Below are 13,026 nucleotides of genomic sequence, written 5' to 3'. Positions count from 1 at the left end.
TCTTCATTCCATTTAAGTAACATTCATGTACAACATGGAATGAAGTGTGGTCCTCTTTGCAGCCGTTTTGTTTTTCTTTTTTTTCCGCTCGTCACCGAGGAGAAAAATTGCATGACAACCGAAATGTGAAAAAGACAAGTGTTGTAAAATCTTTACTTCCGTGACACGATGCAAGCGATATCAAAAAGACTATTTCGTAGGTCATCCAGACCTGGGGCCTGTTTCTCGAAAGCCCCGGAAACTTTTCGGGCCCGAAAAGCCTTTTTAGTTAATCGGTATTTAAAGATAGGGAGGTGTATATGCCTGAAACTTCTTGTACGGAATGGAATGTCTGTTTATATTAAGAATATGCGAATAAAACAGCTCTGTAATCATAAGTTTTGAGATTTTGCTGCGGCTTTCGGGGTGCGAAAATTTTTCGGGATCTTCGAGAAACGGGCCCGCGATGTTAAATGTTCGTCACGCAACGCTTCCCCTCCTCCTCTTGGGAGAAACATGTGACTTTTCAAATAATGGCTGCGAAGGAGACTTGAATTCTACAAAGGGTTTGAATTTTGGAGACTTTCAACCCTTTGGAAACCAAGGAAGGGGAAACTAAAGTAAAACTTCCAAAGATTTGCACAGGTGTAAATTGATTGCGCAAGATTTTAATAAATTGTTTATTTTCTTAAAGGCTTTAGACCTTCAACCACAGGACACCAGCGGCCTGGCTGATCCTTACCTTGTCGTACATATGGGGAAGACTAAGATATCTGACAAGGACAACTACGTACCCAACAACCTTAATCCTTTGTTTGGAAAGTAAGAAGACCTTTTCAAATTCGTTATTCGTGATCTGGTTTCCAAGTTTCGAGCGACTTATTGTTAAAAGTAAGAATTGGGGCCGGAGAAAGCAGGAAATCAATTCTATCCATCAATATCTATCACGCGCAGCAGTTGATGCTTCGGCCCAAGATCATACACTCAACTTCTGTATTTCTTTCTCCACTGTGTAGCCTGCGAGAGCATCCGTTTTTTTCGGCCCTTGTTTCATGTTTTTTCTAGACGCGTGAAACGAGAGCTGAAAAACCGGATGCTCTCGTAGGCTATCCACTGTGTGCGCCTTGACGTGTCTTTTCGGTATTAATCTTTTTCTCTTCCCCTCTGGTGTTTAAGTGAGGGTGGTGCGTGTGTTCGTTTGTACATCACATAAAAATACAATATGTTTAATATTGCGATACATTTCTCATTGAAGAATGCTAAATCCTGCACGTTCCCTAAGTAAAGTTTTTTTTTTTGAGATTTGTAGTGGCTGTATATCGTAAAAGATAACCCGATATTACATGACACACTTCCTATACCTAATTACATGAAATTTTCACGACACGTTAATTTCGCGAATTAAAATCGTGACATTAAAGTGACGCGAACAATAAGTGTCGCGAACATAACATGACGCAAAAATTAAGTGACTTACATTATGTTACTGTTGAGATATAGTTCCGCCGTGGTGTTTTTGTTAATTTTGACGTTATTGTACCTTTGATAAAGTCGGTTTACTAACTTCAAGGACATGATGAAGTAACACTGCCAAGGAAATAAATTGTGTTACTCAAAAACGCGAATTTAAAGTGATTCAAAGTACAAAATTTTCGCAATATCGCGGAATTTAAGTGTCGCGAAATATGCGCACCTCAATTGTCGCAGAAAGTTCGTGTAATAAGGTATTTCTTTTGGGTCATATCTGAGCACATTGTGTTCTACAATTGCCAGGATGTTTGAGATGAGCGCCACCATTCCTATCATCAAGGACCTGCGCATTTGTGTCATGGATTATGACGTCATTGGCAGAGACGATCTGATTGGTGAGACGACTGTGGATCTGGAAAACAGGTTCTTGTCTCGTTTTCGTGCTACTTGTGGACTGCCGCAGACCTACTGCTCGTGAGTACCAAGACTTAATGTGATGATTCTTTTGACTTCAAGGAACGACAAGAACAGAAGAAACTCAATATAAGACTTAGATGTCGGCTATGTGGACACTTTTGATGTCCCCTTAATGAGTGTTTCTTTCTAGCCTACATCATTAATATTTTGTAAAGGGTCTTTGACTGCTCTTGGGGTTGTTTTAGCACAAAGATGCTGATTATGAATATGACAGGAGTGATGACATTTAGTAGCATACCTGTTGAACCCGGAGTTGCATTAACTAAACTGGGTGCCATCGAAACCTGGTTCTTGGTCTCTCTCCTATGTGAATGTTAAGACGTTTGATTCAAACCAATGGCGTGACTAACGTTACGGTTAACTCACGACATTGGTCCAAACCAAAAATGCAACGAAAAGCAGCTTTTAACTGCCTTAGAGAGAGTGCAATCGCGTGACTTGCGTGACATACTTCTTTTGACTGTCAGGTCTGGTCCAAACCAGTGGCGTGACTCTCAGACGCCTCGTCAGATCTTGGAGTACTGGTGTGAGTTGAACAATTTAAGCAAACCGCAGTACCTTGGAAACACTCAGCTTGTACTGGATGGAAAGGTCTACAATCTGCAAGAGTACGGTAAGCTAGACTCTCTTCAAATTCTGGAGTCTGTTCAACAAGTAGTTTCTTGCCAGGCCTACCTGTGTCGAGAATAAAGAAAGTCATCATCAAACCACACTGGACTTGGTTTTCTGTAGCTTTATCCGACTCGTGGGACAACTGAAGATAAGGTCGTGGATTCAAATCTCACTCAAAGTCTAAGATATTTTTCCCTTTTTCCCCTTTACTTTCTTTATGCAAGGGCTTAATCCCTGTTTACTGAACCTTTGGAAGGCACTGGCATCGACTAGTATGCCATTTCATCCATGTAACATTTCATTTTGTGGTTTGCCTTCAAATTTTTGTAACTAATATGGTAGTCAGGGAGAAGAATTCAAGATATGAGAATATCTTCATATCGAAATAGGCGATTTGCATGATAGCGTCATTTGACCTACCAGAATCCTTCACTTTTTCTGTTTCTTATGCTGATTAGGGCGATTGTTATTTAAACCACACTTGGGCTTCAAAATTTGAATAATATAGGAACAACAAAGTGAATTCCGGTACCGTTGAACCCCGCTATTTCGAACTCTCGGGGGAAACGAAAAAGAGTTCGAAATAGTCGATAGTAAATGACTGAACCAAATCCAAGGGAAATGGTTTTGAGTTCGAAATAACGGGGAATTCGAAATAACCGAGTTCAAAATCCCGGGGTCAAACTGTAGTTGTGGTCAAATGACGATATCTTGCAAATCTGCTATATAACGATCGTTTTGCCCAACAGAGGAAGGCATGCTGTTTCATTCTCACTTGGGTCAACCTGACCAGCGGTTGGCATTGCACGTGTTAAACTCCATGCCTGTGGTACCTGAACACGTGGAGACCAGAGCCTTGTATAACACCCTCCAACCAAACGTCGAACAGGTACAAGTATGTTGTTTTTAACGGGTGGTGGGAACCATTACTATTAGCGATGGATGGGACAATAAGCACTTAATGACTGGCCCCAAGGGAAACAGTGAGTTTTGTTCCCCTCGACCTCAATGTTCCCCGAGGCGAAACCGAGGGGAACATTGAGGGTCACGGGGAAACAAAACTCACTGTTTCCCGCGGGGCCAGTCATTGAGTGTTTTGTTATACCTCCCAACTCAAAAATAGAAAAAAAAACTGCGAAGAAGTCGTTTGTTCGACGCCGGCTGGCTCATAAATTTGCCGCGGTCTCAAGGAGCACGACCTGATCACGTGCGAGTCGAAAGTTCAAGTTGTTTCCCTAGGGAGTTAGTGAGTTTTGATCCACAACACGTGATACGTTCTCCTCCAGTCGGAAAACTTATTTGAGTTGGGAGGTATAAAAAATTAGCCTTCATTAACAGTTACTAGTGACAGGTTGTCATTTACTGAATTTACAGAATACATGCGACTTTTTTTGAAACTCGAACCAAAGTTATTACTTCGGTGCGGAAAGGAAGAATAAGTCCACCAAAACTAGGAGTTTAAGAATGTTTAGAATGAGTGTTAACTGCAGGAAAAACACGCGCACGTGAAGTTATGCTTGGTTGTGGTCTTGCTTTTGATTGGCTGAAACGACGCTATTGTTGTGATTGGTCAGAGTATATGCCCCGAGGTTTGGGAGGCACAGCTACGTAACGTCGATCAAAAACAGGTAAGTACTTTTGAAAGTCTTTTAATGTGCTTTACTATAGTATCTGTTTTGTATCGTCCCTGCAGGGCAAGCTGCAAATGTGGGTGGACATTTTCCCGAAGCATCTGGGGACCGCAGGCTCGCCGTTTGATATCAATCCTCGCAAGCCTGGAGAGTAAGTCTGACTTCATGTTATCGTAGCTCTGTTTTCCAGTCAACAGGTCAGAACTTGCGCATTCAACTTGCTTTCGTGTTTTAAGTAGGGGGATGACAGTGGTCCCTAAAGAGTAGCAATTCATACATTTATGAGAGCGCTTGGGCATTAGTATCAGGGAAATATTTTTGTCTGTAAACCAACTTTGCTATTTGTGAAGTTAAATGTCTAATTTATAAGACTTTCTGTTCATGGTGTGATGTTTCGCCTTAATCCCTTTTCTAGTTATGAATTGCGAGTGATTATTTGGAACACAAGCGATGTGATCTTAGAAGAGACTTCGCTGACAGGAGAGAAAATGAGTGACATTTACGTCAAGGGGTAAGTACTAAGTGCATCGTATTCTATAACTAAGATTTAGTGCTGCGCGCGCTTTGGTTGACTAAAAAAAAAATTAAACATAGAAAAATGTTATTAAATGGTCTGGTTATTTAAAAGCACCAAAGCTCTTTGATGAACACTTGCGTAGAGCTCATGCTTTCTGCATTCTTTAGTTATCTTACATGGATTTACCCTTAGCACAAAACCTGTACAAGTTGCTGAGTAAGAAATTATAACGCGATGCGATGCAGATCAATATGTGGTGCTCGTGCTACAGTAGTAACCCCCTTGGGGAACAGATATTGGTTTGAAAATCGGGATGCTCGAAAAATCGACGATAGTTTTTGCAAGGGACGAAAAGAATGCATCGAATAATTGTAAGGCTCGAAAAATCGGGACTCCACTTTAGATTGATAGCGTATCTTTAAGTTTTAGTGTTGTGGAGGACTTGCACTCATTAAGAATTTTAAGGGACCTTTAATATCTGGTGATTTCAGAAGTCGATTCGTTTGATGACTTATAGAGATGCTTTTTATTTGGTGTCTAGATGGATTGCAGGAGTCGAGGAATCACAAAAAACTGATGTGCATTACAGGTATAGTTGATAGCCAGTAATGTTGTTTAATATTTCTCCGACAGTTGTTCGCTTTTCAGGGTGTCTCAGGACCTTGGACAATACACGTTGATACAAGACTCTTCAGTAGTTCTTTGTTGGGTTTAGAATCCGGGGAACCTCTCCGGGGTTAAAGGAGCTCAGTCACGGTTTGCACATTTTGAAAAGTTTAGCCCAAATTTTTCAAATTCGTCATTTGCAATCGGTGTCAATCTTCGCCATTCTTGACCATCCTTGTTCCTTTATGGTTTATTATTATCTCTTTGATGTTTTTCTATCTTAGTAAACTACTATTTTCGGGTTTCCTTCCATTTAAAGGAGATTTTGTACGTGGCCAAAAAAAAAAGACAAAACACCATGACCGTGCTCCTTTAAGGTCACAGACTAAGGTTGTGCATGGCTTTGGCTTGCCTTTGAACCCGACATGAACCGACGGTTTTGTAAGGAACAAACAGGACTGAAGAAGACAAAAACAGTAACTGTCAGGCACACGTTTCTCTATTAGGGTACATAACTGCTTCCGAGAGATGTACCAAGGAAACAACTTAAACATTGTGGACAAATTTTTGGCAGGTCAATTTTGCCAGTCTAGATCAGCTTACTTATAGAACCTTCTTGCGTCGCTTATTTGCTAGTGGTCTGAGCCACGAGTGACCGTACCATTTTATCGCAGACTACAGATGTGTTTTGATTCATTCTTGTTTCATTTCTGTTGTTTTCAGATCTCTGGACGGTGAAGGAAATTTCAACTGGCGTTTTGTCTTCCCATTCATGTTCCTCGCTGCAGAGAAAGTCCTGGTCGTTAGAAAGAAGGTAACGAAAATGTCTTCTTTTCTAACAGTGATCAAATTAAAAATCCTTCGTGCTCCTTTATGTCAAATTCAAATAGGCCAGTGTGAGACTGAAAGACCTTGGTTATCATCTAAGTAAAGGGAAATTTAAGTTTGGAGCTCATTCTTGGAGAGTTCATGTCCCTGTTCCATGAGAGGTTACTTTGATGTGTTATTATAGGAGTAAACATGTTAGATATGAATTAACTCCAGGCAGCTAAAAAGCTAGTGAAACTTACTACATGGTGAAATTTTTAGCTCTTTGGGTGTAATATTCATGGAGATATTGTCTTCAAAAACCGCAAAATTTTTGGGTGGCAAATGTGCTAATGAGCTCGTACATTCTTTGTACAATTTTGAGTTTTTAAACCCGTGTTGCACAAAAAGTATTCAGTACATCAGGCTCGTATTCATTTGCAGATTTAAATGTACTATGAGCTTTCCATACTCAGAACTTATTTATTTGTAACTCCATGAGAAACTAACTTGTATATGCAAATATTGTAAACAAGGATTCCCCTATAATCCATTATCATTATGACAATTTTCTTTACTTTTAAACAAAGAACACTGTGTATAGCACGCCACAGAAGGGAAGTACTTTTACACTAAGTCATGGTGCTTTTATTGCTAGACATGTCTACGGGTGTAACCAATAGAATGAGGGTGCTATGATGCGGATCATGCTGTGATAAGACTAAACAATCTTTTGCAACACTTGACACAATAAAGCATTCAAGGATCTCAACCGACTTCTGCGGGTGCCAAACGTAATTTGACAGTATTTTAACATAGTTAAATGCGATAACTAAGTATTTCCGAGGTTTGCACGTCACGCTCCTGCGTTTTACTGCTTCAGTGTGTCGTAAACGTTCTAATTGGAGTCGACTCGCCTCTATGTTTATGTATTCACAAAGAATCCATTGAGCTAGCCTTTGACAGTGCTTTTGACTGTCGAACCCTTGTGAAATAAGACTTTGCATTGAGGTGTTAATGAAGGTGTTTCATTGTAGGAACACTTCTGGAGCTTAGATGAAACAGAAGAACGTGTACCTCCCTGTCTAGTCATCCAAATTTGGGACAACGACAAGTTCTCTGCGGACGACTTTTTAGGTATGCTTATGTCGTGTAGGAGCCTTACAGTGTGCACTGCTTGCTTTGGAAATTACATGGGCCATTTTCTTCTAAAAAAAGCTCATCTTGAAAAAAGTGAGAGAGGTTGGTCCGTTTGTGTGGATGAAGTGAACAATTTATCAAGACACTGTTTTTTTGCTTCAGAGGGCAAGTTATTGGTTGTGTAGTTGATAAGGAATGGTTTTTGTTTTGTTTTGTTTTGTTTTGTTTTTCTGTTGTTGTTTTTTTTGGTTTTGTTTTGTTTTTTATTCCCTTTTTGTTTTTTTGTAGTCAGGAATGTCATTTTGGAAAGAATGTATCTGAAGAATTGCAAAGTTATATTAGCCTTCAGTTTAGTCATAAAAATGTTTGAAGAAAAGTCAGGACATTTGAAGAGGTATTATATAGGAACGTTATCATAGTGTTTTTTCTTTTTTTTTTTTCCTACTTTTTTCCAGGTCAGGTTGAACTGAACCTTAACCGCATGCCTAAGCCAGCCAAGAGTGCAAGGAGATGCAGCTTACAGCAGCTACCGTCGTTTGAAGAAGGCCGATCGAGCAGCAGCGTGGAGACTGTGTCCCTGTTTGAGATGAAGAGAGTGTATGGATGGTGGCCCTGTGTGGCTCAGGATCCTGGAGAAGAGATGCAGTTAACGGTATGATCAAACTGCAAATTCTTTTTAAAAATTGTTGCACATTTCTTTCAATTTTGCTTCGGAGAATTTTGTGACTCATCAAAACAAGATCCTGAAGGTGATAATTTCGTCCTGGATCGTGGAGAAAATGGCCAGTTTAACTTTTGTTTGCGATCTGCTCAGAACACAATAAAAAATCCGTCGGCTTCAGACGAATAGAGCTTGTTGTCGATCTAAATTCAGTCGGACGGACTCTGTCGAGTCAAAAGTCGAACTTATCAAGAACTTAATTCGCGCAGTTTAGTTCGTCTGATGTGAAGTTCAAAGTTTGACCTGGGCCTAAGAAATAATCTGTTAATACTTACCTTTTGGAGCCAGATACAAAGCCAAATAAACACAAGCAGGCCAACCAACCGAGTAGTTTCAAAAGCCGTAGTCTAAAGATTTTTTTTTTTTTGTCGCAGGGTAAAGTCGAAATGGCCATTGAGCTCTTACCCAAGGAAGAAGCTGATTCTAAACCTGCTGGTAAAGGAAGAGAGGAGCCAAATCAGAATCCAACTCTAGATGAACCCAAGTAAGTTGTTCTTGCAGCAATTGGCGCTGCGCTATGGTATCGATATTTTGCACACTCTCAACCAACAGCTGAAGACAGCTTTGTCGCACGTTTGTGATGTTACCTCATGTTTAAAGCAAACTGTCTAACTCGACTGAAAAACCAAGGAGTTTTCTCGATTCTTCCATTGTCTTGTTACTTCTTAACATAGTATTTTGCTTTCCCTTCCGTGAAGTTTAAATATTAATTTAGAACCTGGGTTGCTCTACGAAATTTCTCTTTCAAGGCTTCAATAGGAAGTTCTTCCTGGTCTCCTGATGTTGTTTTAGATATTCTGTTCTTCATACGTTGCATTCCGTGTTGTTTCTTTCCCAGTCGCCCCGCGACCTCGTTCCGGTGGTTCACGTCACCCTTCAAGACTCTACGCTACATCATATGGAGAAATTACAAGTGGATCATCATTGCTATACTCATCACCCTTATCATTGTGGCCGCTGTGGTCATCTTCTTGTATTCAATGCCGGTAAGTATTTGCATCAGTTTGTTCAGTGATCAAGATTGCGTGGCGACCTCGTTTATGTTTGGTGGTCTCGCAACGTTTTTTCCTCAGCGATGTCGTAAAAATCTCTTACAAAATCTGAACTGCTTTGTCTACGAAGTTGCTCTTTCGAGATGTTAGTAATTAATATCAGCAGTAAAGAACGTTCATTCAAATTTTCATGGCTATAGTCTTGTGTTCCTTGAACATGCCGGTGCTTTGAAATTTATCACGACCCGGCAGATCATGTTCAGCAAAACCCACTTTTCGAACTCCGTTCTATCAAGTAAAGTTAGTCACAGTAAACCCTTAAATGTGGGACTTATAGAGTTCTTATTTGTGAAATATTCGTTCGCCAAAAACTTTCAGTTGGCATAAGCAGCACTATAGTTTCAAATTGTTACCAAGTTCTTTCATTTGACCTATCATACAGACTTAACGATACGATATTTTACGATAGCTGCAGAAATTCTCGCGCGCTCATTGGCTATTTTTCATTGTCAATAAGCGGACAGACACATGAATTTATAATTTATGTGATGCGGCAACGAGCGAGAGCGGACAATTTGACAATTTGTTATCGTAAAAAACAAATTGACGTAAGTTTTTCATGCATCTGTCCTGTTATTGACAATGAATTTCGTCATGACATTGTCAAAATAGTTTGCGGATCCACTCGGCTATCGCCTCGTGGATCCACAGCTACTTTGACCATGTTATGACGAAATGCATGATCAATAACAGGACAGACGCATGAAAAACTGACGTCAATTTGTTAATAAGACTATCTTACAGTTCCTTGCTCAGTGGCCAGGCCTTTGAACAGACGCGAGGCTAGAGTTGACTGGTTATGATACAAAGCTTGCTTTTTAGATGTAAAATAATGTTATCATGCTAACGAGTTTCTAATCTCAACGCAAACCTCGCTTTCATGCAGAGGTTCCGTTAGCCTGCGAACGCAGATGTATTTCCGGCCGCCGCTTGTCTCCCGGCCGGAAATACGTTAGCGTTCGCAGGCTAAGGTTCGGTTGAATTTCACAAGGTTGTAAAGTGTCAAACAAATCTACATTCATGCATTTTCTTATTTACGAATTAATTGCCTTCTTTCTTTCCAGGGATACTCTGTGAAGAAGATATTCAACGTATAAATCGTCTACTCTGACGGAAAACCAAGAAAATTAACACAACAGTTCAGTCTTCTATTGAATCGAATTTAATCGAAGTATAAGAATTGAAATATTAATAATATTAATATATTGATAGTAAATCGTAAATACATAACTTCGGATTTAAAAATCGCCATATTCAATTCATGGGTTATATATAATAAATTGTAAAATCGCTACTTAAAAAAATTGACAAGTTAGAAAAAATCTGCTCTTAATAGCAGTCCTATTCTCAGAAAACAGAAATCAAGTTTATTGAATTAGTCAAAACATCTTCTCTTGTCCGATAGAAAATTAGCTAGAGTTCGCATTTTCTTTGTTACGCAGTCAGTTCATTACCTTGAAGCCGATAGAAAATGTCTGGAGGTAATCACTTACGTTGAAAAAAGGCTGGTAGTGACATATTTAGTCGTGAATTGATAATTATTTTGGGCGTGAAATGTAAAATGACTGTTTATTTTTCGTTATAACACTTGAAGAATTTTTTTTTATGTTGCCGTGATTTTGTGTTCGTCACTCGTAGTTCAGTGAAGTGACCGTTAAGTGTTTTTTTTTTTTTTTTGTCGTATGCTTGATCTCCCCCTTAAACGCCCCTCCATTACCACCCTTGAGAATTTAAGGGCAAATTGAATTGTTTCGAAAGTTTCGTCGCAGGCGATGAATCCCTGTTTGCCAACTGAGCAGTAAGCATAGACCTGGAATATAACACTGAACTGTCTCTTCTGTGGGATTCGTCTGAAAATACTTCATAATTCCGTTTACAGGTGAGGAGATTTAGATGTAACACAGGAATTGTAGATGTACAAGAAAATTAGATTGTAAATTGTTCCTTTAAGGAGGCTGGTTAATTTGTTATGGAGGTGAATTCAATGATACTATCTGAATAAGGCTTCTCTTCATCGAGGAATACTCCATATGTAATTACAAAATTGTAAGCATTTAGCTCCGTCATAGTGGTTTATGACTAGGATAACTATTATGCTTAAGAAATTTCGTGGAAAAACTATTTTTGTTTTGAAAATGGCAGAAATCAGCTGCTATGGTGAGCTAGCTTTCAGCTTCAATAAATGGGATATATCTTGTCCACACTGAGTGAATGATCTTTTGGTTAAATTAAACCCAAGCCGATCAGAAAAGACGAGAAATAGAACACTCTGGCAACAGACTTGAATCAAAAGGATCTCATTCTCGTCTCCAGAGCCATCTGTCGCTCTTAACCGGCGGGGTCTCGGCACAAGGAAAAGGTGGCTCAGGGGAAATGATTTGATTGGCTAGATTCTTGAGATTTTCTCCAATAGGCCATTTCCAAGTTACCGTTTGTCTCTGTTTCAAAACGAGTCTTCATGCAAAACCTTTGTTATGAAAAAAGGTTGATTTGTATGAAAATGAGCATGTTTGCGGAACTTATTTTCATATGACTGGTTTCGCACGTAACCTCGTTTTGACACAGAGGCAAAAGGCAACTTGTAAATGGCCTATTCAACTCTGTTTTCCTCCCGAAAATATCCACTGCTTGAACTTTAAAATCTTCAGACCTTCAGACAGGGAGAATTTTCAGTCAAACAGATGAATGCCAATTCCGATGAGAGTTTAACTTCTCTTTTGAATTCCCTCTGCTAAAATCTGGTTAGTTCTGTAGGTACTGTAACTGAGAGGTTTTAGTTAGAGATCAGAGAGTGGATATTTGTCATCTCATTCCAAGGTCCCATTTTTTTAAGAAGACGATTCGCAGCAATTCACAAAGCTATTCCCTGTTGGTACGTTTTTTTTCCCAAAATTGCTGAAGCAAATCACAAAGAACCGTCGAAACCAATGTTTCCTCATCCATCTAAGGTAGAGACCTTCTGGCAAGCCACAACGTTTGTTCTATAAACTGCCGTACACAACATTGGCGCTTTTCTGCGAGCTAAGACACTTCATCTCTAGGGTTCCCCTCTAGTTCCACTCTAGCTCGCCATATAAAGCGTCGATTTCCAATGGAAACTCGAGATTTCAAATGAACATTTATAAACATATTCAATCTTTGCTAGATTCGTCTTGCATGCGTGGATTATGTTTTCTGTCAAAGATTCAAAGCTAGCAATTAAGTGCAAACAAAGAAACCCTTATTATTTTGTGAAAACTGACAGTTGTAATTGATCAACCTCATGGTCTCGACGGTTGCCACTGTACCCACGCCCAGTTTTTCCTCGACTCGCCTCGTTCGCTCCGCGATCCCTCACCTAATTAATTAGAACCTGGTAACAGGCTAGGATTTCGAGCATATCTGAGGATTTCTGGTTATTGGAAAGACCAATGTGTGGTTGAGGGAACAAGCAAAACACGATGTTAGAATAATGATTGCGTCAACGCTTATATGGTGCGACACAAGAGTATGACTATGAAGAGTAATCGTTTTTCATCCTCTCTTGTTTGAAATCAAGACCTAAGAAATTCGATGGAAAACAAATTAAAAGCCAAATAATAAATCATCACCTTTTTTTTTACATCCCAACTCAAATACGTTTTTCGATTGGAGGAGAACGTGTCACGTGTCATGGGTCACTCCCCAGAGAAACAACAGCTTGAACTCTTGGCTCGCACGTGATCAGGTCATTACATCTTGAAACTGCGCCCGTCGGGAAACAGTGAGTTTTGTTTCTCTCGACCCTTACTGTCACCCAAGGAGGGTCTCGGGAAAACAAAACCCACTGTTTCCTGCTTATTATCTGAAATTCGAGTGCTTTTCGCTCTTGGAAATAAAAGAGAAAAATAACGGAACACCGTTCTGATCGCCAAGAAAAATATGCAAAGTGTCTAATACGTTAAGTGTGAGGAAACTGTTTTAATATGATGCTAGCCTTTTTAAATCTGTTTTAAATTTTTTATTTCTGAAACCAATATCTTATATATGACAAAC

At 39.6% G+C, this 13,026-nt stretch overlaps 1 protein-coding gene across 4 annotated transcripts in view; it reads left to right on the top strand.

The window, feature by feature from the left end:
- LOC145478335 (myoferlin-like) overlaps positions 1 to 11,211 on the top strand; it is a 56,842-nt gene extending 45,631 nt beyond the window's left edge. For all 4 annotated transcript variants that reach the window (XM_081456318.1, XM_081456316.1, XM_081456319.1 and 1 more), the window contains 13 exons: positions 674 to 801; positions 1,753 to 1,923; positions 2,394 to 2,539; positions 3,288 to 3,427; positions 4,232 to 4,320; positions 4,585 to 4,680; positions 5,228 to 5,275; positions 6,016 to 6,106; positions 7,137 to 7,236; positions 7,695 to 7,891; positions 8,335 to 8,444; positions 8,799 to 8,946; positions 10,077 to 11,211. In XM_081456318.1, coding sequence (XP_081312444.1) covers positions 674 to 801; positions 1,753 to 1,923; positions 2,394 to 2,539; positions 3,288 to 3,427; positions 4,232 to 4,320; positions 4,585 to 4,680; positions 5,228 to 5,275; positions 6,016 to 6,106; positions 7,137 to 7,236; positions 7,695 to 7,891; positions 8,335 to 8,444; positions 8,799 to 8,946; positions 10,077 to 10,109 — 1,497 coding nt within the window. In that variant the 3' untranslated portion in view covers positions 10,110 to 11,211. The remainder of the gene's footprint in view (positions 1 to 673; positions 802 to 1,752; positions 1,924 to 2,393; positions 2,540 to 3,287; positions 3,428 to 4,231; positions 4,321 to 4,584; positions 4,681 to 5,227; positions 5,276 to 6,015; positions 6,107 to 7,136; positions 7,237 to 7,694; positions 7,892 to 8,334; positions 8,445 to 8,798; positions 8,947 to 10,076) is intronic.
- The last annotated feature ends 1,815 nt before the right edge of the window (positions 11,212 to 13,026 follow it).

Source organism: Orbicella franksi, chromosome 2 (assembly GCF_964199315.1).
Source record: "Orbicella franksi chromosome 2, jaOrbFran1.1, whole genome shotgun sequence".
Classification (NCBI taxonomy): domain Eukaryota; kingdom Metazoa; phylum Cnidaria; class Anthozoa; order Scleractinia; family Merulinidae; genus Orbicella; species Orbicella franksi.
This window is presented reverse-complemented; position numbering and strand designations above follow the sequence as displayed.